This window comes from Silene latifolia, chromosome 9 (genome assembly GCF_048544455.1).
Source record: "Silene latifolia isolate original U9 population chromosome 9, ASM4854445v1, whole genome shotgun sequence".
In the NCBI taxonomy this organism is placed as follows: domain Eukaryota; kingdom Viridiplantae; phylum Streptophyta; class Magnoliopsida; order Caryophyllales; family Caryophyllaceae; genus Silene; species Silene latifolia.
In genome coordinates, this window is record NC_133534.1 from 108347331 (window position 1) to 108363689 (window position 16359).

Consider the following 16359-nt stretch of genomic DNA (forward strand, 5'->3'; position numbering starts at 1 on the left):
CCACCTAAACAATAATTGAATTATGCATAATTATTAACTAATCTTATTAATAAATTTAAGATGAAAACTACCGAAAATAAATCCCGCAAAACGCCACAAACAACCCCCAATCACACGGCCAAACCGACGGTGGTCAACCAGCCGGTCAACAGCCACACGGCCTCGGTCCCCACGGCCAACGGCCTTAATACGGGTCAAGGTCAAACGTAAACAATTGATATTAGATGATTAGATATCTTACCGTAATTAATTATCGCAAGATGCAAAGCTCCGTCTTAAAGTTATCTCACAAAAGCTCTCCTCACAATTGTATTTGAGGTTTTGAAGAAGAATAATTATAATTGTGAGGGATATGGTTGGTACTTATATAAGTTGGTAGGAGAAGTAGGAAGGTTCGAGGAAAGTCCATTTAATAATAAAATAATGAAAATATCTTAAAGCATAGGTAACACCCAAACCAAATATCACCTTCCCTCCTCTTGGTCCCCACCGTGGCCCACACGGCTCCTCACACACGGTTCACCCGTGGTCCCCACTCCATCATATTTGCTTATTTTATTTTACTTCTCTTTTATTACGACTACAACTTATTATTTAGTATTCTCCATAATATTTATTCATCTTTATTATTTATTTACGACTACCCACATAAATATAAAGATAAACATAAACTATTAATTGAAATACGGAGTATTACAGTCTTCCTCCATAAAAAGAACTTCGTCCCGAAGTTCACCGCTTCTTACTACTCAACCAACCAAACAATTTATGATCGAACTCACATTTAGATAAATTACTAACAGAAATGATCACAACTTAACGCGGTGTTATATCCTACCCCCGTAAAAAAAGAGTTACGTCCTCGTAACTAAAATACCTTATACAAACAAAAGAGGATACTTCTGTTTCATCTCATCTTCAACCTCCCATGTAGCTTCCTCAACATTATGATTAGAACATAAAACTTTCACCAAAACGACCTCACTATTCCTAGTTTTCCACACCTTTCCGTCTAAAATCTCCTTAGCCACCTCCTCATAAGACAAATTCTCATCCAATTCGACTGTCTCAACTTCTAACACATGAGTAGGGTCACTCACATACTTCCTTAACTGTGAAACATGAAAAACATTATGAACTTTTGCCAAAGCTGGTGGAAGTGCAAGACGATATGCCACTTCACCAATTCTATCTAAAATCTCAAAAGGTCCAATGTACTTCTGACTCAAATTTCCTCTCTTACCAAACCTCATCACCCCCTTCATTGGTGATACTTTTAACAACGCCTTGTCTTCTACAACAAACTCAATCTCACTCCTCTTCAAGTCTGCATAACTCTTTTGTCGATCTTGTGCAGCTCTCATCGTTTCTCTAATCACTTGTACTTGCTCAATCATCTGTTGAATCAATTCAATGAAAGATCATAGATCCTAATTAGACTCTCTAATTAATTATCAAATTATCTCATAATTTGAGTTTATGTGATCTATGTAACATGCATGCAATATAAAAGCATATTAATATAAAAGAAGAGGAAAACGATTTTCCTTACATTGAGAAAAGGTAATATTTGGGCACAACCAAGATCACCCATCTTGGTTGTTCTTGAGCTTAAAATAAATGGCAAGATCCTCCATCTTCAAGTGTCTAAAATAGAACACCTCCTTTCTTAAGCACCCAAGAACTTACCCAACAACCTTACTAATATTAACTAGATATTAATAAGATTACCCTTGATAATATGTAAATATTACTAACAAGCTTAGTAATAATTATTTTAATTACTAACAAGCTTAGTATAATGTTCATATTAATTTTAGAGAGATGTACCAATTTTGTTCACATGCAAAATGCACAAGTAAGTAGTGTACAAAAATAAACAACAAATTGGAGTATATACGAGGAAGTGGCGGTTGGAGTGTGGAATTGGTGGAGTGTGGAAATTGTCTTATTTTATGTTCAATTACATATCACATGCAAAAGACATAAGATAACTTGTGGAAGAATAAATAAATAAAGTGTAATGATTATGTTTGTAGTCATCCACTACACTCTATTTATACGGTCCAATGTCTCATTTACGGGTCCATTTTGGTTCTTATATTTGTCGCACAAATACGTGTAATTTTACTTTTAAACATCGTTTCATGTTTAAATACTTCCATAATTAATTTCGTTCAAAACACTCCGTAAATATACGTATACCGTTACACGTATTATTTACGTACCAATACTAATCACATTAGTCAATTAGTACCAATCTTAACAATTAACTGCTTAATTATTAATTCCCGTCTCAAATAATTTATTATTCAATTATCGCATAATTAAATAATAATTTCCGCACCTCGAGTTCACAACTCAATATCTCTCTAAATTAATTATTCGACTAACTTTTTAGTCTATTTATTAAGGGACTAATTTAAACTGTATCTCATACAATTAATTAACTTTCCTGTTGGGACTCGTTCCTTTAGGTGTGACCGAAAGGGATCAGCTGAACACCGTCGTCTCACGACAGTAACGTCAAACCCTAGTTAGCCAACCATTACCGATATACGTTGATCAACTGACTAGTATTGCCAATGAATATCCCATGCATATTCCTTAATGAGATTTAATAATATTATCACGCACTATTGTGGAGGACAAAACTCCAACAATCACCCACATGTCCGAGACAAGTTGTGCGATGATTATAACACACAATTGTGGATAACTCCTTATCTCAACAATATCCTGCTTGTACTCAACAAGGGTGTGTTACCAATTATCTTGTCTGTTTTAACAACAATCTCCCACTCAATGCAAGGTGTCTTTCAGGTCGCACTTGCACATGAACATATCGCGAGTGGTTTTCTCGATCGGGAGTGTGACTACCTGACCGGAAAAATCTCTCACAGATTACTTCCGAACGTGGCCACGCATTTGTAGTCATAACTCCTCGAGTGGCCTTGAGATGTTTAAACCCAACGTGGGTGGACAATTCCTGTCTGCCCTATCTATCCTATTGCACAATACAGATTACCATAACCCAGTAGATGTTCTCTGGCCCCCTTTCACGGCACGACCTAGGACAAAAACCAAAGTCACTCGAAAACTACACTTGCTTAGAAAATAGTCTCCAGTTTAATGAATCGACTCATAGGAATATCATAGAAGTCCCTGCCACGACCAGGCGTCTGTAATAGATCTAAGGGACTCTATTAATGTCACTGCCCGGCAAAGTGTCCCACAGTCTGCCTATGTAAACGACTAGCCATCCTTATGACCTTATGGTGCTGAACCTACCATCAATCGTCTTACAATCTAGTCACTCTGAGACGTCACCTCATTAAGTAACTAGGGGCTAATACAATGTTCATCCTATTCACTTGAATTGGGGCTCAACATTGTCTCCACAACCAATTCGGATAAACAAGGTATTCATGTTTTCAGTCAAACTGAATGATTGAGTTCTTAAAGAGACTCAAACAATGAATGCGATCATCACTTATGTAAATATCAATACTCTATCCAATATTTACGTAACGATCTTCAGCAATTAAGGTATACTCCTCAATCATATTGAGATGACATTACTATCATGTCTACCTTATGCCAACGGTTTTGGCTAGAGGATTAGCAACAGTTGCATCACTCTAATTTCCATTTCTATTTTCCTTTTGTTCTATGTAATCTTTTCATCACATAGAACCTTTATAAGTAAATGTCTAAACAAGTTTTTAGACTCTGGTTCTAAAGGCAGTCAAACACTCCCACTGTTTTCACTGTCTCTCGGGAGACGATATTCGGCTAACAGAACAACTCTAGTTCCATTAAAAAACCGGACATCAACTATCTCTTTTACAACATCGGATGTTATAATGTACTTAGCTTTCATTCATGATTTATACGTATAAATCTTATACAAATCCTTCATATGACATCTTTTATGTATGACTCCTCATACATATATGTATAACTTCTTATACATGTATAACTTCTTATACATTTATATATATAATTTCTTATACATATTATTCTTTTTGCACATAATACTTTTACATGCTAACCATTCCTTAACGAGGCCCATAACATCTTATAAGCATAGGAATGGTTCCGTGTAATCCTTTTACACGAAAATTATAAATTCCTCCAAACTACAAGAGTAAATCCTCAGTGCTTCTCAAGTACTCAAGGATGCTCTTGATAATCATCTAGTGACACTCACTAGGAGATGATTGGTAATGACTTCTCATATTCTCAACATGATACGTCCCGATGAGAAAAGCTTTTAGCATATTTAATAGATCCTGCAGCGGAAGCACAAGAGATCATATTAATTGTTCAATAACTTGAACGAGTCAATAATCTTATCACATAAGTCTCTTGACTATAATGCCAATATCCATGGAGATCTATCTCATTATATCTGGATGTTTAAGATTTGCCATGTTACTCTCAAATATTCACCCGAGAATATTTCTAGTCACTAAGATGTCAAACACATATTTAGACTAAGAAACATCACCTTAGCTACATTTCTAGTCACTAATATGTCAAGCACATATTTTAGACTAAGAAACATCACTTTAGCTCCCACTAAACTCCATGTATCATCATGGTACCTCGACAACTCGAGTAATAACATTTTGATAGACTACATGATTGAACCCAAAGTTCCAACTCTTTGACGTATATAAGATCGCCAAAGGGATCTTTCAAACATGCTTGGCTTCTTAGCATTGACAAGATCAACAAAACTTCCCCCAAGGAGAAAGTTTCGTTATTCATTTGCCAAATCTCATCCTCATGAGAAGCTATATTGCTAAGAACATACGAATTGATAAAGGCATTTGGGTTGTCACAAACTCTCTATAACCAACCCAAATTTTAAACATCTTATGTAACCTTTAAGACAAGATCAAGGTAACCTACCAAAGTATTCACCTTAAATCAAGTCTCGAAAACATCTCGTGTTTCCTTCCTTATCACATCTTGTGTAAGGAGACCAATTCAAATTGCATGGTGACACACCATCACTTAGAGCTCATACTATAGAAAAGCCTTTGATGAGGGTTTAAGATTCGTCACTTTTGAAAAGTAACGCAATATTATCGCAAAATTATTTCCTTATAACCACTGAGCCACAAAAAAGAACGTCTTCTTGCATTATACTCAGTTTGTGGGTCTTGGACTTCCGTAAGTTCAAATTTCTCCCACTTTGTCTTCCAGAAAATGAAAATCTTTCTGGAAAGGCAGTATTATGAGGCACAAACTCTTTGTTCTCGTTTTGGAGGAGTAAAAACAAAGTGGTTCAATTTTGGATAACCCTCACAAATACACAAATTGGTTCTGAACATAAACATTTATGATCCCAAATGTATAAAAAGACAAGTTAGGGACTCTCCCTATCCATATCTCATATGGAGTCATTTAGGCTATTATAGTCGGGTTTTAAACTTTTAGTGAGAAAATAACTTACAAAATTGCGAAACACCTCAAATTATATCTCATAAAGTTCGGTTTATATACTTGACTACACCATACTCTATGGTATCCCAAGGAGAAGGTATTATGTGAACTGGTTCACAATCTTCTTAGTGATTATCAAGGTCATTACTTGATAGTACCCATTTGATCTTCAAAGTCATTAGTTTGAAACTTCCGATCAACATCTTGATCTTGACGTGCTTTTAGTTTACTACTTCATTTTGAAAATATTACACATTTCAAAAATCACTTTAATGTCTTATTAAATAGATACGAGGTAATTGTTGGAATATGTGTCTTCCGACAATAATGCGATCACAACTGTCGATCATGATGATCACATGTTTAAGTCTCATTTTAAGAATACATGTGGGAAGTAATATTTTACAGTCAACTGGTCCACACATATCGGTAATGAATGGCTGACTAGAGTTTGACAATACTGTCGTGCGACGGTGGTGATCAGTTGATCCCCTTAGGTCATACATAAAGGGTAACACTCTTAATTGATTATTTAATTGATCGTATGACAATACGGGTTAATTAAATTACTTAAAATTGACGGACGATTTTGGAAGTAATATTTACGTGTGTCATTGTAATTTGATTAAATAAGATACGGTCTAAGTAATCGAATTGTTTTATTACTTAGATGAAATTATTGTTTACGGAAACAATTGAAACGGAATGAATTGATTATTATAAATATAGAATGTTGTAATTTATGACTCGGGAACCCATTACGGTACAAGTAATTATGAATTACTAGGTTAACTTTATAAGTGACATATTTTATTAATATGTTGATTTTTAATTGTTAAAAATACATTTTATATACCTAATGTCATGGAACATGTTACATGTGACAAATTGACAAAATAATGTGTAAAATGGATTTTCTATTTTACACTATATGTACCGAAATTATGGGTGGGTTGGGGTTTATATTATGTTTTATTATTCATAAAAGTAGCATAATGATTAACCTAAACACATAGCCTTGCATGCCTAATTTCTTGGGAAGAATTGAAGCTCGTGCATTGGCCCCTTTAACCCACCCCACCCGGTTTTGTCATAGAGAAAGGCCAAGGGTTTTTCTCTATAATTTGATTATTATACACTACATGCATACTAGTGTATCATTCATTATAATACATCTAAAAAAAATATAGAGTTTTTAGAGAGAATATTACTCCTTCTTCTCCCTTCTCTTAACCGAAAAATAAGAGACAAAATTCAATATTTTGGGTCAATTTCATTAAGATTAATATTGTTCTAGTATTAATAATATTAATCTTTTGAGAGGTTATCTTGGGTATAATTACTTGGGAGGGATTCTAAGCTTGAATCCTTGTTCATCCAATATTAGGAAGCTCAAGAACAAGTGAGTAGGAGAACTCATTTGTGCCCATATATCCGAAATCTCAATGTAAGGATGACAATTACTTCTTTATTCTTATTTTTGTTTGCATGCATAAGATCTAAATTAATTTTATGACTAAATTAATTATAACATATTTGAATATGTTGAGTATAATGAAATTTTTAACCTAAGTTTTTGAACATTATGAGTGTCATGGAATTTTTCCAGAATGTTCATGAGTTTAAAATTTCAAATTTCAAATTTATTTGAAATTTTTATGATTTATTTGAAGTTTATGGCATTATATTGTAATTTTAAGTCCTTTTATGAACAATATTAAGAAATATAAGTTAATTATTGTCAATATGTTATTGGAGACTAATTTTGAGTCCTAAGATGGTTAGGGTAATTAACTAGTACATATATGATTTTATGTAATTATTGTGATTTTTAAAAGGTTAAATCACGCAAATCCGTAAAAACCGATTAATATACGATATTGGCTCCTTAAAGGCGATTTAGCATAAAATTCGGCATGTTCATACATATTATAATGCTGCATTTTATTTATGATTGTCATAATTTTATTTTATGTAATTTTACTTAGTATGGCCTTAGTTTTAATTGATATTACCCGAAATGTATGGGAATATCGATTCGGTTGTAATTTATTGTGATCTCGTATCACCGTTTTGTAATTTAATAGATTTATTTTATTTTAATTAAAAATGTATAATAGGAAATTATGTAATTTGTTATGTAATTTATTTATTCCGGAGATCCTTGAAGACGGTGCCACTCGAGAAGGCGATCCATTAAAGACGGTGTTACCTCGAAATGCGTGCCAAGACCCAAGTTCAAGGGATCAAAGGAGTTGGTTTCCGAATTTGTAATATTTAAATTAGATTTAGTATTTTAGGAAGGCCATACTAGGATTTATTATTTATGCTTTGCATTTTATTTATATGTTGCATGCATTGCTAAATCGCCATAACTAAAACATGCATTATCCTTTTATCGAGTTTATCGACCGTGTCAATTAAAATTATCGTAGTTCACCGCTTTAGTTCACTTAAAATGTGATAGATAATAAATTGACATGACCTCTCGCTAAAAATAAATAATTGAGACTTAGCCTTACCAAAAAGTAGAAACCATGAAAACCTATTTCGTGAGGGAGTGCACTCGGCCACACCGGGGTACAAACCTTGTTACGTAGGGGAAGTGGGTGATAAATGTCTATCCACCGAATTCATGTTGATGAGGGTTTCATCGGCCACACCGTGCCCAAGTTAATGTGGGTTTGGATCATGGACACATTTATTCGAAATTAGATTAAGCTCAACGGAAGTATTTGTGACCGTAGTCGCATGTGTTCCGGGCTATAGATAAATATTAGTGTAATTTGGGGCCACCTACCGGTCCGCAATCGCGGGCCACCTGCACGCCAAGCCAATCTGTGGACATGCAGCGGTCTTTTGAAAGCCACGCTCGGCGGCGTAAAGGTGCTTTCGACCGGATCGTTTTAGATCGGTCGGTTTCGTCTCGGTAAGGGTCTCGAAACGATTAGAGATGTTCGGAGTCGCCACCAAGCATTTGTGGGATGCCTGGAACCCGTTCGAAATCCACTTTATACCTCGGTCAAATCGAAGCACAAAGCAGCGTTTGATATAGGTACTAAAGATAAGGAAGTCGTCCCTCTTTAGCATCCTATCTCTAGAATGACTCTCGTACGCCCTGGATAAGGTCGTCCACTATCCAAAGTTTCTGAGTAAGAGGTGAAGGTACGTATTGGGAAGCCCTTTAATCAGACACCCAATCCCGCCCGCGTTTAGCGGCCTCTACTGATCGATCTTGGTTGGTTGAATGCAAAAGTTGATAAAACGGTTTAAATACATGAATGCGCATCCAATGATTTAAACCTAACATGTGAGAGCTTTCTAAGTCGGTTGATTTAATCCAAGTATCAAGTATAAGATGTCGAGTTGGATTAATGGTTGATTTGCATGCAAGATGGAAATTAAACATCTATTTACCGTATTAGGTTTAGGGTGCATAACATGATCCATTTGTCTTAGTAAGGCCTTTTGCAAATATGGTTTTGAATAATTGAATAGTCATCTGATCCGTCCTATATCCGGGTTAACCGGAGTCAGGATCGTCCTAGACTAATGATGGAAGGAAACATGCCCTGTACCAGACGGCTATAAGAGGCGCAAGCCAGCCGGCGGTGTAAGGAGCCTCCCTCAGGTTTTGAAAATGAGAAATGAGGAGCCTGCTTGAGGCGCGGGTTAGCCAACGGTTGTATGCCGTGTTCTGACTATTTAGAAAACGTTATAAAACGTGTTGAAAATGGGTGTTTGAACCCGGTTTGATTTTGAAAGGGTCGTTTTGACCGCATTTGTTGATTTGAAGAACTAGACTCGAATAATCATCATTATTTGATAATATTCGGTGTCGGGTTCGATTTGACAAACTTGACATGAATAGTTTTGATAAATGATTGTGGACTAATTGTTTTAAGTCCATTTCGAATGTAATTAGTCGATACTCGTCATCGTACCCGGGTTAAAATTCGGCATGGTATGTAGAACCAAGGATGATTTTGTGTTGGTGACTAATAAGCTAGCTTGAAAATGTGAGGAAATGAAATAAAAGGCTTTAAAATACCTTCTAAATGTCATTAACCAAATATTATCACCGAAACACGGATTTAACCGCCATGGTATGAGGAACCAAGGGTGAAAAATGCTTTATGGTTAAAACATGTGAAATGAAACAAAAAGGTTTTGAAAATACTTGAAATGGTAAAAACCGATTACAAATATAAAAAATGGATTAAGGGAAATGACGAGAACAAACACGGTTGATCTCTGGTCTGAGTACCCCATTTAGGCGCGAGCCTGTTGGCGACCTAAGGGGCTTCTGCCTCAGACCAAAAATCAGTTTTGGCTCATTTATTCCATGTTTCGGTTCATGTTATGCATGTTTTAGCATGTTAGAGTCATGAAACAAATGAAAACATAATGAAAGAGGATTTTTACGCCCTCATACTTACATGTTTGGTTATGCCGAGTGACCGACGTAAGTGTAACAACTTATTTGATCGGAAAAAACTCGGTTTAAAACCGTTTTGGTAAGTAAAAATAGTGTTTTAAAAGTTTAGTGATGGTGTAGTGGTCGAAGTGGTAGGTCAAGTGGTTTAATGCACGATGACGGTACCAAACAATGTGTAAGGCTCGTGTTTACGATCGGTAGGTCGTAAATACGCGTTGGATTGTGACTTTAGAAGTCGAGTCGAGAATTTTAAGGGAGAAAAGGGGGGGCGGACGCTCGCGTAAGTCTCAAATGGGTGGCATTTGAGGGGTATTTATAGGAGAATGAGTGGTTGTGTGAGTTTTGAGCGACGTGGCCACCTCGGCTGCTCAAAGAGGCGCGAGCCACGTCGCGGGTCTTCGAGCTGTTTTGTCGCTTTCGGAACAAACGCAATCATGATTTGTTCTATCCTAGGTTTTGTAGTCACATGTTTGGTACTTGACCAACATGAATCCGGGAAAACTTAGCATAGAAGGCTTTGAGATGTTTTTGGTCCGGTATCGGTTTTGACTCTAGTTAGTGTCATTGCGACCCCGTCGCCGTGCATTAAACACTCCAGGTATTTTTGAAATGTTTTGAAATGTTTTATTTTCGAAATCGTTTTAAGTTTTCCGACGTAAATTTGTACACAAACTGTCGATCAAACGCCGCGATTCCAAAGCATGTTGTAGTCCGATAATCATCGGGTGTTTTTTAGAGTCTCTGCAGATACCGGGTATCTACAGAGCCCCCACTTTGACTGAGGCTTGGACAGGGCAAAAGTCAAAGTAGAGCCCCCAGGTCAGTCGAAGATTACAACCTGGAGACCTAAGCGACGTCGAGACGGCTCGAAAGGATTCGGGCCAAGGACCTGCCGTCGGGAAGGGCGACGCCAAGGCGACTCGAGGGTACGAGTCAAGGACCTGCCGTCGGGAACAGTTTAGAGTCTGTCAATTGATCGTGCGGGTCGTTTAAAGTCCGTTAGACTACGTACAAAGGCTCGCCAGCCATAAGAAGGAGTCATACCTGAGGCATCTTCGGATACGTCCTTGGTTGTTTACGTACAAAGGCTCGCCAGCTGTGATAAGGAAATGTACCCGAGGCATCTTCGGGATGTATCCTTGAAAGGTTTGCGGACAAAGGCTCGCCAGCCAATGGTGCGTATGTGAGGAGGGCTCGCCAGCCGCAATGCATTGTAAGGCTCGCAAGCTGAGACAAGGAAATGTACCCGGGGCATCTTCGGGATGTGTCCTTGAAAGGTTGCGGACAAAGGCTCACCAGCCATGGTGCGTATGTGAGAAGGGCTTGCCAGCCGCGATGCGTTGTAAGACTCGCCAGCCGAGACATGGAAATCTACCCGAGGCATCTTCGGGATGTGTCCTTGAAAGGTTGCGGACAAAGGCTCGCCAGCCATGGTGCGTATGTGAGGAGGGCTCGCCAGCTGTGATGCGTTGTAAGGCTCGCCAGCCGAGACAAGGAAATATACCCGAGGCATCTTCGGGATGTGTCCTTGAAAGGTTGCGGACAAAGGCGCGCCAGCCATGGTGCGTATGTGAGGAGGGCTCGCCAGCCGCGATGCGTTGTAAGGCTCGCCAGCCGAGACAAGGAAATGTACCCGAGGCATCTTCGGGATGTGTCCTTGAAAGGTTGCGGACAAAGGCTCGCCAGCCATGGTTGTCCACCAGAATGTCAACATGTGGCAAAGGGAAGTCGTCCTTTGGACTCGCCTTGTTCAGATCCCTGAAGTCGACGCAAACTCGAATTCTTCCGTCTTTCTTTGGTACCGGCACAATGTTGGCCACCCAATCCGAGTATTCAGACACTTTGATGAACCCAGCCTTGAACTGTTTATCCACCTCTTCTTTGATTTTTAAGGCCCATTCAGGACGCATCCGGCGTAGCTTTTGTTTCACAGGTTTAGCCCCGGGTTTAATGGATATCCGGTGCTCTGCAATTTCTCTGTCAATCCCAGGCATATCTCTGTATGACCAGGCGAACACGTCCTTGTATTCGTGGAGGAGGTCAATGAACTGTTGTCTTTCCTAGGGGTTCAAGGTTGTCCCTATCCTAAGTTCTTGAGGTGTGTTGTCGGTTCCTACGTTAATAGGCTCGGTTTCCTCAATGATGGGGGTTCTGGTTTCCCGCTTGTCAAGTTCTTTGGCTAAGTGAGGTGGGTAGTCACTCAAGTCAAATTCCTCATAATCATTTAGAATCGCATTGCAGTTAAATTGAGACGAGTCATAAGCAAACTTAGCGTTCATTAAGTTGACACGAGCGAATAGCTCGGAAAGGACAGACATCTCGTGGTAAGTTAGAGGCGACACAACAGAGGAAGTGGCCCCTGGAACAGGCTCCGGGTTGTCACCTTTCATTGGAGTGGGGGTGACCTTAGTAGACTCAGCCTCTGAATCAGCCACGACTTTGTGATAAAACAGTGGGAAGGGGACCTTGACTGGGACATCAGGAGTGTTAGGAGCTATGACAGACTCTGATTCCGACTCAGACTCAGACTCAGACTCAGATCCTTCTTCACTTCCCTTCTTGAACATAGGGCCTTCTCCAGTTGTTATCTTGAGAATGCGGCCTTGACGATCGGTCCATTTGATGGTTTTCCTCCTGCCCTGGGTAGCTTTCTCCGGGTCAGTATCGGAGATCAAGACGGTTGGATTAAACTGGTTGTCTTTCAGGGCGATGTTGATAATGTCCTCATAGTCGAGGTGCTTGACGTTATCTTCCCCAAATAGGAGTGTGACAGTTTGTCCGTCGAGGCATGGTGACGGCTTGGACTCAGTTGACGCAGCTTCGATGTTGTCAGGGATAAAGTAGCAGTCCTGGAAGACTTCAAATCCCGGGTATCTAGCCTTTGCCACAGAGTCATAGATCGGCTCTGAAAAGCCGTGGTAGAGTTCAGACTCTCCCTCGGGGACAAAGTATCCGTTGAGAGTCAGGTGGTATGGACGGAGGATGACTCCGTGCTTCTTGCGTTTTCGGATTAGGAGGTTCATCTCCCGGATATCTTCGTTTGTAGGTTCGTATCCCAGCCCAAAGGGAATGTTGCGGACCTTAGCCTGTTTCAAGGGAGGCAATGGGTCCTTTAGTGGATTGAGCGGCAAACCCGGGAAATATCCTTGACGCATCATGATACGGTTGATCGTGAGGTTGGTGAACGAGTCACCCTCAGAGGTTGCCAATTCATCAGTTAAGGCGTTCACGGCTTGGAAACCCCACATTTCATTGTCGTCCTCCTCAATGGCTTGGGAGGCTACCCCTCTTCTCATAACTGCTTTGATTGGGGAAGCGGGGATCGTGATCGTTTTCCCGTTGAAGGGGACCCTGATCTTTTGGTGGAGTGTTGATGTGACCGCCTTGACGGCGTGAATCCACGGGCGTCCTAGGAGCATGTTGTAGGACGCGTCGATGTCGACCACATGAAAACTGGTTTGTCTTTCCAATGGCCCGGTTGCAACGGTCAAAGTGACTAGCCCAGCGACCTTGCGACGAGTGCCATCGTAGGCGCGTACTCCTTGATTCGTTGGGATTAAATCAGATTCCTTGATACCCAGCCTGTGGGCAGTTTTGAGAGGAATGGCTTTCACGGCGGAACCGTCATCCACGAGGACCATTGGTATATTCTTTTGGAGGCATTGTACGGTGATGTACATGGCCAAGTTATGATTGGCTCCGAATAGGGGAATGTTCTCGTCGGAGAAGACAACCGGGTTGCTCAGATCAGGGGCGTCTCTCGTCATGTGTGCCACTATTTCTTCTGGGGAAGAGGTGGAGGGCACGGTTAATTTTCCCAAGGCCTGCAGCAAGGCCTGTCGATGCTCAAAAGACGTTGCGATCAGTTGCCAAATTGAGATTTCGGCTTTTGCTTTCTGGAGCTGTTTCAGGATTGCGTTCTCGGGGGCCTTTGGTTGAGTGTCCACCTCTGGGACGATTTGGTCATTCGTTGTTGGAACGGCCGTTGAGTTGCTCGGATTCTGATAGGGACATCCGGACCGGGTGAGATGTCCGATTTCTTTCGTCCGCTTTTCCTTCCCTGGGAGGATATAGACATCCTCAACATCATCCCGCCATATGCCGTTAATTTCAGGGTCTCGGCGATACCTTGGAGGGGTATTCCTCGGTGGGTAATTCTTTTGGGGAATATTTTTGTGAGGGCGATTTTTGTGGGGGTAGTTATTTTGAGGGTAGTTATCGTGAGGCCTGTGCCAGAATGTTCACGGGAGCAATCCATCCTGGGGTGAGTAGTTTTGAATGCTTGGGGAATTCTCCCTCGGACGCGGTGTTGGGGGATTGAAGATGAGTCGACGGTAGGCGTCGTCGAGTCGGGTGATTCTCTCAGAGAGGCTGGCTATGGCCTCCTAAACCTGCTGAAACATAGTGAGCATGGTGGCAGCACTGAATACGAACACTCCGTCCGAAGGATCCTTTTCCAGAACATTCAACTCGTCGTCAATTGGCAAGATGAGATGAGAGCAGTCTAGGGTCGGCTCATTGTCAGAGTTGGCGTGAATTCCCAAGGGATTCGTTTTGTTGTTTGGTTTAGTTGGTGGGGGTATATGCAAATCTCCCTTCTCAATCATGTACTGAATGAGGTGCTTGAGTTTGAAGCAATTTTCGGTATCATGCCCTTTCCCTCGATGATACTGGCAGTAGGCGTTGGGGTTCCAAAATCGGGATTTCTTGGCGTCGGCCGGGTCCGGGGTGGGCCTAATCGGTTGTAATTTCCCTTGGTCCATGAGCCTTTTCAAGGCACTTGCATAAGTCGATCCTATGTTGGTGAACACTCTCTGGGGGCGTTCAGTTTTCTTGGCAGATGGTTCGACGAGGTTAACCTCATCAATCTTGTTTGTCTGACCGTAAGGGCGAGATCCGGTTGAGGTGGATCCTTGATAACCCCTGCCAGTGGTCTTTGCTAAGACACCCTTTCGGAGGTCGTCCTCAATACGCGTCCCCAGAATCTGCAGATCCTGAAAAGTCTTGATATTCTGATACCTCAGTAGGTTGGCATAAATCGGGCGGAGGTTGTTGACAAACTTCTTCACCAGAGTTGATTCACTCGGCTTACTGACCAATTATGTACTAACCCTCCTCCAACGGGTTAGGAACTCAGTGAACCCTTCCTTGTCGTTTTGGGTTAACACCTCGAGAGTACGAGTGTTGGCCTGGATTTCAACGTTGTCGGCATACTGTTTGGAAAACTCAACTGCGATCTCATCCCAAGTAGTAAGGTTTTTCGGGTCCAAGGAGTAGTACCATTGGCGAGGAATCGGCTCCAAAGAGGATGGGAAGATCCTGGTAAAGAGCTCCTGTTTGACCCCTTTAATGGCCATGTAGTCTTTAAAAGCACGGATATGGTTGAGTGGGTCCTCCACTCCCTTGAACTTAGGCACATCAGTCAGGGTGAAGTTGTCAGGTAATTGGTCCCCAACAGGCTCGAACCTTCGGTTGTTTTCAAGATGGATGTTGTTACCCCGGGCTAGGAGCTGTTCTTCTAAGAGTTTGACCTCTTTTCGATTTCGATCGAGGTGGGGTATTATGTTCCCCAGTTTCCTTGTTCTCGAGGGCGTCGATACGGGTCTCGACGCGATCCAGAGTGACCTTAAGAGCGGTAAGCAGGCTGGCTAGCTGATCAGTTGTGACATCTCTGTTGTTATCATTGTTGTTGTGGTTGACAGACGAAGTTGGAGACGGGGCCATGGCTTTGAGGCAGAAAAACGGCTCACATTACAACTCAATCCGACACGGTTCCAAGACTGAACGCAGACAACACAAAGGACGAGACAAAGATCGACTCAACAAGACGGGGTGACCATGTGTGGTCCCTCGTTGCTGACTCGATTTATGACATGACGGTGTTTGACCGAACCTTTGACACGAGTCCAACATGACGGCGTGACGCCATTGGAAGGGTCTCGTGGTGACACGACTCATAAGTAAAGACCCATAAGTACGTTTGCGTTGACTTGATAGACACGAGGCAGAATTGGAATGGTGGACTAAAGTTTTCGAAAATAGAAATTTCCAAAAAGATTCATTTGTCGCTTTAATTGACGACTTTCGAAGATAAAGATCTCCGCAAGTCGACCAGTTGAAAAGGGTTTGTCTTAAGTTTATTTGCAAAAGACGGTTTGAGTTTGATTCGGCTCGGAAGACAGTGCATTGTTTCCCAATACGGCTTTGAAATTCAAAATTGTATGTTTTGAAAATCGAATTTGAAATGTTTGAAAAGGTCTCGGGGACGGTGCATGGTCCTCGGGATCCCGATAGTGTCTCGAGAAAAGGGTGTGTGCTTTTCTCGGGTTTTGAAAGAGAGCCATTGTCGGCGCGAAACGGGTTAAAATCCGTGTCTAGACGCGGCGATTATAACGGCGTAAAAAGGTGATTTGAAATGGTTATACAAAACCGGGTTTGAAAATCGTCATTATGACGGCCTAGAA

The 16359-nt window shown here is 40.9% G+C and overlaps 1 protein-coding gene across 1 annotated transcript; it reads right to left on the minus strand.

The window, feature by feature from the left end:
* Window positions 1-878: 878 nt before the first annotated feature.
* On the minus strand, window positions 879-1364 carry LOC141601449 (uncharacterized). The gene is made up of 2 exons (XM_074421735.1): window positions 1219-1364; window positions 879-1107 (listed from the first exon to the last, which is right to left on the minus strand). Exons 1-2 carry the CDS (start codon window positions 1362-1364, stop codon window positions 879-881), a joined length of 375 nt encoding a protein of 124 aa, XP_074277836.1.
* Window positions 1365-16359: the final 14995 nt, after the last annotated feature.

Bases quoted from the DNA above. Each gene is read 5' to 3' on its own strand.
- LOC141601449 (XM_074421735.1), bottom strand. From the start codon at position 1,364: ATGAGAGCTGCACAAGATCGACAAAAGAGTTATGCAGACTTGAAGAGG. The intron at 1,108-1,218 runs GTACATTGGACC...TTCACAGTTAAG, and splicing joins AGAGGAAATTTGAGTCAGAA to GAAGTATGTGAGTGACCCTA.